This window comes from Sander lucioperca, chromosome 9, assembly GCF_008315115.2.
Source record: "Sander lucioperca isolate FBNREF2018 chromosome 9, SLUC_FBN_1.2, whole genome shotgun sequence".
NCBI classification, from domain to species: Eukaryota; Metazoa; Chordata; class Actinopteri; order Perciformes; family Percidae; genus Sander; species Sander lucioperca.
Window position 1 is genome coordinate 29,801,104 of NC_050181.1, and position 13,085 is coordinate 29,814,188.

Here is a 13,085-nt window from a genome sequence, read left to right on the forward strand (position 1 = left end):
CTGTTGTAATATATGATCTGTTTATTGCCAAATGTTAAGGACGACTAAGCCCTACTGTATGTTATTAGTGTTAACATTATCATAAAACCACACTGATGTATGAATCAATATCTTTAGGACTGTAACCAAAGACACCATGAATGGTAAACCTGTATCTCTACAGTGGCAGTGAGCATGTGATCAAGTTTCCTAAATAGGATGTACAGAGTCACTTCTGGTTGGCCAATCAAATGCATCCTTGTCTCTGAAGAGTGGAGACAAAATGTAGATTCTTTTCATTCAGCACGACAATTTGAACACGATGACATCTCCAAAGTTTCTCTTCTATCTGATGTGTTTGTTCTTCGGAAAAGTTGGCGAGTTGTCTTTTTTGTGACTGCAAGTTTGAATTTGTTAAGCCACTACTCATGACATTAGTTATAGAATAGATATTCAGTTATGTTTTTCGCGTGTTAATAAGGTGCATTTGCTTTGTCTCTCCTATCACTACAGCTCAGACGACTGATCCAAAACTCTCCTCATCTCTTCATCAACAGAGTGGTTTTGTAACAGCTAAAACTGGGGATGACTTCACTTTGAGATGTTTCTATGAAGGCGATGTTGCTTTAAGGTTTCACTGGTATAAGCAAACTCTGGGACAGAAACCACGGCTCATCTCTACTTACTACAAGTATGAAAGAAATGGAATATTTCATGATGAATTCAAAAACAATCCACGCTTCACATTGGATACTGAAACAGGTAAATATCATTTGAAGATCACAGATTTGCACGTTTCAGACTCAGCTACCTACTACTGTGCAAGTTATTCATTATCTATTGAATTTGCGGAGGGAACCTTAGTCAATGTAGAAGGTTCAGGTTTGAAGGTGGCAGCTACGGTCCATCAGTCAGCATCTGAGAGCATCCAGCCAGGAGGCTCTGTGACTCTGAACTGTACAGTACACACTGGGACCTGTGATGGAGAACACAGTGTTTACTGGTTCAAGAAGTCGGAGGAATCTCAGCCAGGACTCATTTACACCCATGGAGGCAGGAATGATCAGTGTGAGAGGAAACCCAACACACAAACACACACCTGTGTCTACAAGCTGCCGATGAAGAGTCTGAATCTTCCTCATGCTGGGACCTACTACTGTGCTGTTGCCTCATGTGGACACATTCTGTTTGGGAACGGGACCAAGCTGGAGTTAGAAGGTAAGGCACTTTTCTAGCAGACATCAATTGATAAGTAGGTTCCAGATTTAAGGCTTTGTCTTTGGGGAGTTTTTGTTGTAGCAGAGGTTGTCTCATCTAAACACAGAGGGATATAAAAGCTGCTCTGTAGTGTCTCTGATGTCCGTCTCTCTACAGATGAGATGTACTCTCCAGTCTTGGTGTATTTCTTGAGTGGAACATCGACATTCACCACCATCCTGAGTGTTTTACTGGCTTTCTTAATGTGTATGATGAACAACAGAAACCGCTGCCTGTGTGCAGGTTAGTAGTACTGTTTGTATCTACAGCATGTACTCACTGATCATGGCATGGTAGTGAGTTTTTCTTTCTGTTTTTCAGAGTCTCAAGCAAGATTTTCAGATAGCTCTAAAACAAAGATGAACGCATCAAAGATGCAGAGAGACGACACCTGGAGTGAATGTGTGTACTTTAGTGTGAAGCAGTAGAGCTGGCCATGTTTAATCTCTGTCTCTGTGTAATACATGACACGTGTGTGTGTGTCACTTTAACCGTGTAATGTAGCCGTTTTGTAAATATGATTTAAACATTTTTACTCTGTATTGCTAAAGCCTCATCTTGCAGTAATCTCATTGAACAAGCTTTTCTTAAGACATAACATGAATCTCACTATATGTCTAAATCATTGTGTGTGTAAATGAATACTGCTTGTTAAAAGTTGATGATGCTGTGTTGAGCTAATGTGACACTTTGTATCAGGGCTCTGCAATTAATCCAATTTTGATCACGATTTCAGCTCCCAACGATCACAAAAACAATGTAACCAAGAAAAACATATATGCAAATTACATTTAGCAAGTAAACTGTTTTTATGTCTTGTCCCGCTATTTGAACATTTAAGAATATTTTTATATTGTTTATTTTAAGGGGAATTCAAAAAGTTCAATAGGAAAGGTATTAATGTGTGTTTGTGTTTGTGTGTGTGTGTGTGTGTGTGTGTGTGTGTGTGTGTGTGTGTGTGAGAGAGACATTCAATAGTAGCCGAGTCTCCGAGCTTTCTGCCACACCTGAAATATACAGACAGGATATAAATATATATGTGTGTGTGTGTGTGTGTGTGTGTGTGTGTGTGTGTGTGTGTGTGTGTGTGTGTGTGTGTGTGTGCTCAAAAAGTTCAACAGGAAAAGTATTAAGGGAAATTTCACAGTTCTTGGTGTTTTCACTGTTGACTTGTATAAGTGTTACACTGTTTTTTAAGTTCAATAAATGCAACATCCTTCCAAAAGTCAATGGGTAATCGTGTTGAATATAACCGTGATTTTAATATTGACCAAACTAATTGTGTGTGTGTGTGTGTGTGTGTGTGTGTGTGTGTGTGTGTGTGTGTGTGTGTGTGTGTGTGTGTGTGTGTGTGTGTGTGTGTGTGTGCCAACAACCACAAAAGGTTATCTTCAAGTGGGGTAACGAAAATGTAAACTGCTATACAAAACCAAACTGACTCAAGCTTTATGTGTTTTATACCAAAAATGAGTTGGATGAAAACCAGTAAAATCATATTAAGATAAATATAAGTCTACTTTAAACTGCTCTGTGGTTTCCAGGTAAGATCACCTCAGATGGTTCTCAGAAGCCACGTTGGAAGGAAGCCACATTTTCACAGAGAGGCATTTAGAGAAGTAAAGAGTACTGCTTCTGTACAGAGCAGAGATGTTGTGGTTGACCTTTTCAGAAGTAAACAACGCAGACGAAAGAAACGTCATTGTATTGGGGGTGGGGGAGCAGACACTCTGACAGCACCTTTAAAGCTCTTATTAACATGTTTCTCTTATTTGTTAAGGATTTGATCAGATGTGTCTGTAAATGGTGGTTTTCAATAAATATGTAAAGAATGTATGGAATTTTACAATTGCCTATAACTTTGAGGGGACCGGTGTTACGATCCAAACCACATCTTTTTTTCTAATCTTAACTAGAAGGTTTGGTGTCTAAACTAAACTTTCGTCACCCACGAAGGTCAACTTTCGTTGGCTAAACTCAACTGCAACGGCCGCTAAAGCGACCGGCACCTCACTGTAATTTTGTAGTTTATCATACGGATTGTTGTGCATACATTTTCGTACGATATCATAAGATCCCGCTCATAAGATTGCGTTGAGCTGTGATATGTACTCAATGCAACGGTGTTTGCAGCTGCTTGGAGGATCCCATCACACACAGATCACACACACACATACACACACACACACACACACACACACAGATCAAATGTAATGCCTTATCTAAGCATGGCTCCATATTTGCCAGACTGCCCGATAACATAGCTGTTTTACTCATCACTGGCCTGAACAGTGCATGGACGCTCTTTGTTTGACAGAATTGGACAGAACTGCCAAAACAACATAGGAAGCCTAGGCCTTGCTGTATCTTGGTGTCCCCGCCTTTATGACCCAACAGCAGACACTTATCATGATCAAAATGTTTGATTTGCGTAGCTTGGTTGCCATGAGTAAAAAGTAAAATGGTCCAACAACGGCAAATGTCTAGCATTGTGATCATGAGCAGCAAAACATGACATGACGTGATATGTGTGTGTGTGACATTATTATCAGACTCCCACAGTATAACTCCTTTAAAAATAGCAGACTCACAGTGATCAGTTAAAAAAAATGTTGTCAATGCAGCACAACCAGAGTTAACATTTTATTCTAAGCATTCACTTTCTTGCCTACATTACCCAAAATGCAACTCATTCCTTGTCAGCAAGGCAACAGCTGTTTACAGACCTATGTTACCCATTATGCAACTCTGTTCATTGTTACCAAGGCAACAGCTGCCTATATGTTGCATCATAGAAATAGAATGCAGTGATGTCACATCCTGTACATGTGCCTTTCATGTCAACATTCTAAGTGACCCATTCTACCTTCACCAAGATCAAAGTTCTCTGTTAGAAGGTTGATAGACAGGCGATCTCTCACTGAGTACTGAGAATCTCATCACGGTTTTACTGTGCAGCGTTGATTATCATCTCTTCAACACCGACAATACAGCTTGCTTCTGTATTTCTGTGCTAAACAGAGAAGTATTTTTCAGCGATAAGCTTTAAGAGAGCAGAACACAAGTTGCAACCAAAACATGGTCCTTCCTCTGGAGTCCTTGAAGAACGACACCATGGCCCTCGGCCAGGAACCGACAGTTATGGTTAGCAACCAGGATGAAATGAGTGTGAGCCTACAGGCCATCACGCAACAGCTTAAGAGCCTGCGCCACCAAATTCACAAGCGCCAGAGACAGTTCAATGGCTGGGAAAATTTGGAGGAAATGTTCACCACAGGGAAGGCTGAGGAAAAAGCTGCAAAGAAGAAATGTGACTACCTTCTAAAAGAAGTGAGGGAGCTCAGCGACAAGGTCCAAAATTACAGCACTATTGAGGCTTTGTGTAAAGAAACAAAAGCTTCAAATGTGGCGATGGATCTGCAGCGTCAAACTCTGCAACAAACAGTTAGCGATCTCAAAAACCGGCTCAACAACTTTGATGAAGTGAAAGAAGAATATGAGGCTGTGAGACAAGAGCACGAGGAGCTGCAGAGTGAGATTCACTACCTGCAGAAAGAACTCCAAAATGAGACCAGTGTGGACATAATGTGTGCTGGATTAAAACGGCAGACAGAGGCAATGAGCCAGCAAAACGCCGCCCTGCAAAGCCAACTCCTGGAGCTGAAGGAGAGGCATCAGCAATCCTACAACGATGCAAAAGCCGAGAAAGAGGCGATTAGCCAGCAGAATGAGGCTTTGCGACATCAGATTCACGAGATGCGCGAAGAGATCGAGAATAATAACGATTTGGAGGAAGAGGTAGAGGCAGTGAAGGCATTAAATGAACACATGAGCTGTGAAAATGACGCCTTGCTGCAGGAACTCCAGGCTCTCAAAAATAAATCAGCCAATTTAAACATCTGGCGTGACATGTACAAGGAAACATTGGACCGCGTGGGCGTTCTGAAGAAAGACAACGATAATTTGAATCAGCAAATCCAATTCGTGAAGGACCAACTCATGATTAAAAGATATTTAAAGAACAGTTATGTAGACCTGGAAGCTGAAGAGAAAGTTCAGCAGGCACAAAACCGAGCCCTGGGTAAAACCCATTCTGATGTTTTTAAGAAGCTTCTGAATGAACCAGACTGGAAGTACAAATACGACGTTCTGAAACAACAGACAGACAACTTGACGCTCCAGAACAACAAAGCCATGGAGGAAATCCAAAATTTTAATGAAAACCTCAGAGTTTTGAATGCCTTTCAGGCGAATTATAAAGCACTGAAGGCAGAGAAAAAAGTTCTCATGAACCACAACAACACTCTGCAGAAAGAACTACAGAAGCTGGAGAAAAAGTTCTCCAAAGAAGAAACTCTGGAGGAAAGAAACAATGACTTGAAGTCAGAGAACGAAGCTGTGAGCCAAGAAAACAGAGCTCTGCAGCTTAAAGTTCAGGAGCTCGGCGACGCACTCCGAGGTGAGAGTGTTTGGGCCAATACATACGATTCCCTGAAAGTGGAGAAAAACTGCTTGAACCGGCTGAATAAAGCCCTTCATAAAGAACTACAGAAGGTTACTAAAAAGGCCGACAAAGAAAAAGCTCTGGAGGGGAAGTGTACAGCGATGAGGTTGAAGACAGAGAACAACCGCAGACAACAGGACTCCCTGAAAGAACAAATCAGCGCCCAGATGTGATACTGTGGTGTCATATTTTAGTAGCATGGAGTCCCCCACCCCAAACACACTTTCTTAATTTGGCAAATATTCCATGCAGTGATTGCATGGATTTACTCTAAGTCCTCTGGTTCCCTCCCACACCTAAAAACATTCCTAACGTGGCCTCCATTCCTAAAAAGTTCATCAATTCCTGCAGTGACTGCATGGGTTTACATATAGTTTCCTCCCTCAACAATCTTCTTAATTTGGCTATTCATTAATAAAAAAAAATAAATCAATATACAGTTGTTGTAAGTGTCATGTGTAAATATAAATTAAGTGTCTTAAGTTTTGATCGGTCTCTCCTTATGTACTGTCAGAGGTCGACTTTAACAGCTCAGAAACACACTTAACATTGTTTTATCATCTTTATACTTTATGACTGTTTTCTGTTTGGGGTTTTCGAGTCCCCAGCTGTAAAACTTTAAATAAAAGTTAAATGAATACATAAGTCTAATTGCATTAACGGTACTTGGGTTTTATGACGTTCTGTTTTTAGAAGGTCAGAAGAAAATAAACCTAACCACAACCCTTTCTCAAAAAAATTTGTTTCTCATACTCTGAGAGAGAAGTCTACTTTAGTAGCACCAACATATGCCGCTAGCCTGGTTGACACCAGACCCTTCTCAGTTGTAACTGAGAGTGGGTCTGGGCAAGGTTCTTTCACACGTCACCAACGGACGCCACTCAAATGCCTCTGGGAGCAATGGATAGTCCTTCAACCAATCAGACCAACGATCTGGGTGACGTAGCAGCGACTGCGGCATCAACGGGTTGCTGCCCTTCGGTGGCCAGCATGTTGAATGTAAACAAAAAGCTGCTCGCCGTCGCTGCGCTATCGTCATCGTGTAAAGCCCGCCTCAACGGTGGTGAATGGTGCCTTGATTTGGAAGAATTGGAAATGGGCTTGAATGGGCTCTTGGTCAGACTGACTTGCAGAGCAGATCTCAAAATTGCCGGAAGTTCGTCAGGGTTTTCCCAGACTAATATGCTGCTATATTCAAGGTTTTTACAGAGGGGTTTGTGCTTTTGTCATCCAAAGCTTGATTTATATAACATTTTATTCATAAAAACATGGCAAAAAAGGCCTGTGTTAGTATTTTCTGATTCATGGAGTGATAAAAAGATATCCAAAATGACCTAAAAACCTTTGACCAATGTGTCAACAACATGAAACAAGAATTCATCCAATGTTCACATTGCTGTTTTAGAAATGTATGCAAATGATCACATATTTAATTAGATAATGCTTAATGTGCATATTAAAGACTACAATTTCAAAAAGCTTGTAATAATAAAAATTGAATTAATGCAAGTTGTCAACAGGGAAAGTGTAATGGTGATATGTATTATCTTTACCCTATTCTTGTGTAGTGCCTTGCTCTAAAAAACCTGACAATAACGTAACATTCATATAGACAAGAGTGTGGTATTAATCTTCTCAATTAATTCTCAACAAAAAAGCAAATGCAAATCTTTTTCAAATTTTCCAAATGTTCCTTCAAGCTGTCTGTTATCAGAAATTGCATTTATTAGGAGTGAGTCCACACAAATTACAAAAAGCACAATTCATTGTTTACATCAAATGGTATCTAGTCATGTAAATGAATCGATGTGTCCCAGTTTTGCAATATTACTCTCTTAAGATTTCTGCCTTGCACGCAATGCAATAAGGGGGGAAAAGAATAATTTATTTAAAAAAAACAGGAGAAGCATGTATTTAAAAAAAAGTGTTCCTGTTACAGGTTTAAGTGGAAGTACTTTGTACTGAAAAATAGTCCCTCTAAAAAACTAGGGTCACTGTTTTCGGAAAAAAAAAGAGATGCAGCGAGGGTTTTTTCTTTCTAAAATGTTTTATTCTCCCTTGACTCATGTAGTATATGACATTCTATAACTTTCTATAAACTTTGCTTAAAGGTTTGTTATAAGGAGTCCTATGAACTTTACTCTACTTACTGAGAACATCTGGAAATTGTTAAGCAGAGCAGAGGTCCCCCCAAGACAGAAGATACCTTTTTTGGAGTTGCCAGATAACAGGCATCGATTGGTCAGTTATCCCTCCAATGGTATACTCACATATTACGCCCTATATTGATACAATGCATAGGATATATATGTTGCTCACACACAAAGAAAAGTTAGAACGACTTTTGGAAGTATAACTTTCTATAAACTTTGCTTAAAGGTTTGTTATAAGGGAGTCCTATGAACTTTACTCTACACTTACTGAGAACATCTGGAAATTGTTAAGCAGAGCAGAGGTCCCCCCAAGACAGAAGATACCTTTTTTGGAGTTGTGCCAGATAACAGGCATCGATTGGTCAGTTATCCCTCCAATGGTATACTCGCACATATTACGCCCTATATTGATACAATGCATAGGATATATATGTTGCTCACACAAAGAAAAGTTAGAACGACTTTTTGGAAGAATTTGGGTTGGTCGTTCTCCAAGCTCTCAGGAGTTTGTAAAATTGATGCTGAATCTTTGCTTGTAATAAACCTTTTTATAATCAAGAACAGTGTCGGCGGATTCCTCTTCATACAGCATCACAGCATTACTATTTAAGACACCACACTCACCACATTCAGGTCAGTGCAACCAAGTACTATGGTACAGCCGCAGTTACATAGATATATTATCTTGATCTGTTACCCATACTTACATTTTCTTTCTTACCAGCCTTTTGCATGTAGAAACACTGGAAAGTATGCATCTAAATTGCAGTTTCCATTTTGCCAACCTCATTGTGGTTTACCTGCTTTCATTTAATATCAAACAGGCCATGCCTTATTGTCTCTATAGACAGAGCAAGCAGACTGTAGAGACAGTGTGACAACACATCTTGATGTACAACGGGCCATGATGGTGGGTTTTTTTTGCTTCGATGTGAACTAGCAAATCTGTTCCGCAAGGTGAGGATGATGAACCAATCAGACCTGACGGAGGTGGCAGAATGTAGGACAAGTGGTGAATCTGTTAAGTGTGCTGCTGCTGTTGCTTCAGTCAGTCAGAACTGCTGAGGAGGAGAAGCCGGACCAGTGAAGCAGACGAAGATGAGGCTTTACTTTGTGAATGTTCTCCTGCTCTGGCCTTCGTGTAAGTAACAGAAATCCACCTGTGTAATCTGTTCATGAGTGTCCACACACACACAGGTCCGTGTACTTGGTGGCCAACGGATTTTCGTTTTGAAAGGAAAAAAACAAAAACGAAAAACGGCCAGTTTCCCAATTACCAGTAGTAAATAGGAAAACAAAAAAACGGAAAACAACCCATTATTCGTTTTTTGTTTTGATATTAAAAAACGGAAAACGAAAAACAATCTCGTTATCCGATTGTCTTTGATGTATTTGTAGATGGAACTCGGAAATTAAAATACATGTGTATAAGTCGTATTCCTTAATTTTGCATTGGTATTTTTGCGTGACCCGGAAGCGATCGTAAGTAGTAAGCGGTTGTATGCTGCATACCCGGAAGTCATTTGGACATCAATGAGACAGAATGATACGGGCGTAAAAATGTTTTTAGACGAATATGCTAGTTTTATATTAGAAAACCGAAAGAATGGGATGTCTTGTGGGGATATAGCAGCAGCGTTGGGTTCACAGTTTGGAACGATACGGGGGTTTTCTGCGAGGAGTGTGCGGATGTGGTGTGCTGAGCAGGGACTTGTCAGGAATTTCTGTCCTGACGGCTAACTTGAAGTTGAAATCGCTGAAGGCATTGCTGAGGTAATTTTTTTTTTTTTTATCAATCGCCGTTTACCGCTTTTGTTAAACATACAAATGAATGCTACTCTTAAAGTAAATAAAGAGCTGACCACAGCTAGGCCGATATACAGACTAGGGCTAGGCTACGGTGGCCCTGAAGTGCAAATCACCACAGCAATTAGAGAAACGCAACAACAAATCCTAAAACACAACGGCAAATAGGAAAACACAACAGAAAAAATGAAAACACAACAGCAAATATGAAAACAAAACGGCAAATAAGAAAACACGACAGCAAATATGAAAACACGACGGCAAATAGGAAAACACGACGGCAAATATGAAAACACGACGGCAAATATGAAAACACGACGGCAAATAGGAAAACACGACGGCAAATATGAAAACACGACGGCAAATAGGAAAACACAACGGCATTAACTTCTACCGGAAAAGGTAGGGCCTATCTAGTAGAGGACGGACCCTCCTGACTGGACAGACGCACTGTCAAAATAAAAGGGCCTCACTGTCTATGCTTTTAACAGACGGACTAGCCGTTTCTCATTTCAAAACACTGGACGAAATGGATGTGGAACTATGAACTGTGCTGTTGGTGAATCGGCGTCAGTCTGCTTGCAGGAGGAGAATATTCTGTCAGGAACTTTGCTCGCAACGTGCAAAGGTAGGTAACGTTACCGACACCGATAGGCTTTAATGTAAGCAATAGTCGTTTTGTCTTATTTATCCCATGTCAATAAATTAAAAACTCGTGGGAGTTTATGTTTGTACAGTAGTCATAACACTTACCGGTAAGGAGAATTGCAGTAGCTAACCGTTTACATTAGCTTGTAGTTTACTGCATGTATGCAACATTAGCTCATTGTCCAGTAGCTTCTAGCTTTCAGACAAATGCAGTGCAAAATATGATCAGCAAATACAAGGTAAACGCTACCAGCTAATGAGCTACCACAGGCAGTATGATATGCATTAAACTGCAAGTGAGAAAGGGTAAATAGTACTGTAAACACACAAGCTACAAGGCTACAACCAACATATGAAAAGTCATAATACCTCCATTGATAAACACCCACTAATACAGTAAAGGTAGGTGTAAGTGTGTTAAATGGTCAACAGTTGTCAGTTAAGACCATGATGAAGAAACTACACCACTACACAGTTACATGAAGTACCTTCATGTTTCAGTATGCTTAAATATACTTGTGATACAATTCTAATCTTACCAGGACAGGTTGGATAACTACTGGACTAACCTAATCTTACCAGGACAGGTTGGATAACTACTGGACTAACCTAATCTTTCTCCTTCTGTCTGCAGTCCGGAAGCAACACCATCATCGGGAGCTGAGTCTGATCGCCACTTCATGTTGAATATACTTGTGTACAGTATATAGTAATGTTTGAATAAATGTTATAATAAAGATACACGTTTCATTAATGTCTTTCATTAAAAACAGGTAGCATCTGAATATAATTACTCAGAAGTTTCCTGTGTCCAGGTCATAATTTGATGGAAAAATAAACATTGAAAAACAGTTTATATTATATACACACCCAAAAACTTAAAAGACACAGACAAACTAGTTAATTTAATGCATTTATTTTTTGAATGGCAATCTCTAATATAGCAAATAATCTATTCAACATCTCTTTTTGGCCTCTGTCTCCCTGCTTGTCTTTTGCTTTCCCTCTCCTCCTCATCTCTCCCTTCTGGTGACGCTAGTGTAGCCACGACGCTGAAGTTGGCATCCGATTCGCAGCTTCTGATTTGGCAGTTAAGGGGAACTTAAAACTGTTTTTTTAACCTCTTACTGTATTGAATGAGTGTTAGTCATTAAGGTAAATTTATAATTATGTCTAAAACACACTTTTAGATTTGTGAAAGCTTTATTGTCTTTATGAGAACACAAGTTTTTTTTCACATATAAACCACATTAGACTAGGTCTAGATCCACCTAGACTTGTCAAATCTGGACTACATTATCCCAGAGAGGCTAAGGAGTCTTAAAAACACAGTTTGGGATTTGTGAAAGCTTTATTCTATTTGTGAAAATGCCATAAAGGGAAATTTTACTGTTTCTTGCATATGTAGACCACATTGGACCAAGTCCACATCCAAAACCACAATACCTAAACTTGTCAAAACTGGACAAGAATTAACTCACTCTCTCCATGTCATTTATTATATCCATGAGCAGGTCTTCCCCTGTACTTGTGTAAACACGGTAACGCAAACTTGGTAATCTACAGTGGGCAATACAGCACCGTAAAGAAAAAACCTTTACGACAGCAGGTGTGGTGAAAATACTACCACTTTTATCCAAAGTGGCCACTAGAATTAACACAAACTGAAAGTTACATATAGCCACTTTAAGTCATAGAAAAAAATGTCTTCATGAATATAATGTGGAACTGCTGTGGACCTATCTCTGACAGCAACACATTTAGGATGTATTTGATCCTGTCAGAAGACACCATGGTGCACACTTTATCAGAGAGTGTGTCACAGCTGTCGAGGAAGTTTGACAGGTATTTCACAATCCTGTCCAGCTGGGTTTCATCATCAAAGAAGATCGGGACCCAGCGTTCCCCAGAAGTGGGGTTGCTCCTCACCTGAGACAATGGCCTATGAAGTATGAATTAAAAAAAATCTTAATAAATACTCAGTCCTGCCTCTTTTTCTGAGGAAAGGTGAGAAAACAAAACTTATGTTGAAGGAGAAGGATTTGAAGAGTAAATTAAACCACTGGCAAATCTATGACGATATTTGGATTGATTTCCAAAAGGTAAAAATAACTTTTTCTACTTTTCTTTTGAAGTGAGAAGGAAGACCTGCTCATGGATATAAAAAATGACATGGAGAGACGTGGACTTGTACGTTGAATGTCAATTAGCAAAGGCCATGCTGTGGCAATAAAATAAAACAGTTTATTTAGCCTCTCTGGGATAATTTAGTCCTGATTTGACAAGTCTTAAGTATTGTGGTTTTGGATCTGGACCTGGTCCAATGTAGTCTATATGTGAAAAATACAGTAAAACCTCCCTTTATTGCATTTTCACAAATAGAATAAAGCTTTCACAAATCTCAAACTGTGTTTTTAAGACTCCTTAGACTCTCTGGTATAATTTAGTCCTGATTTGACAAGTTTAGAAAAACGGTGAAATCTCCCTTTATTGTGTTCTCATGAAGACAATAAAGCTTTCACAAATCTAAAAGTGTGTTTTAGACATAATTAATAATTTACCTTAATGACTAACACTCATTCAATACATTAAGAGGTTCAAAAAACGGAGGATCAGTCACTTAGCAATGTAAATTATGTTTCCCTGCTGAATCGAATCCTATTTGCTGTCGTGTTTTTCTATTTGCAGTCGTGTTTTCCTATTTGCTGTCGTGTTTTCCTATTTGCCGTCGTGTTTTCATA

General features: G+C 39.5%; 1 protein-coding gene across 1 annotated transcript; it reads left to right on the forward strand.

Annotated features, from left to right (window-relative positions):
* The first annotated feature begins 254 nt into the window (after window positions 1–254).
* On the forward strand, window positions 255–1,827 carry LOC116038078. The gene is made up of 4 exons (XM_031282278.2): window positions 255–356; window positions 493–1,197; window positions 1,354–1,479; window positions 1,558–1,827. Exons 1-4 carry the CDS (start codon window positions 302–304, stop codon window positions 1,662–1,664), a joined length of 993 nt encoding a protein of 330 aa, XP_031138138.2. The 5' UTR covers window positions 255–301; the 3' UTR covers window positions 1,665–1,827.
* Window positions 1,828–13,085: the final 11,258 nt, after the last annotated feature.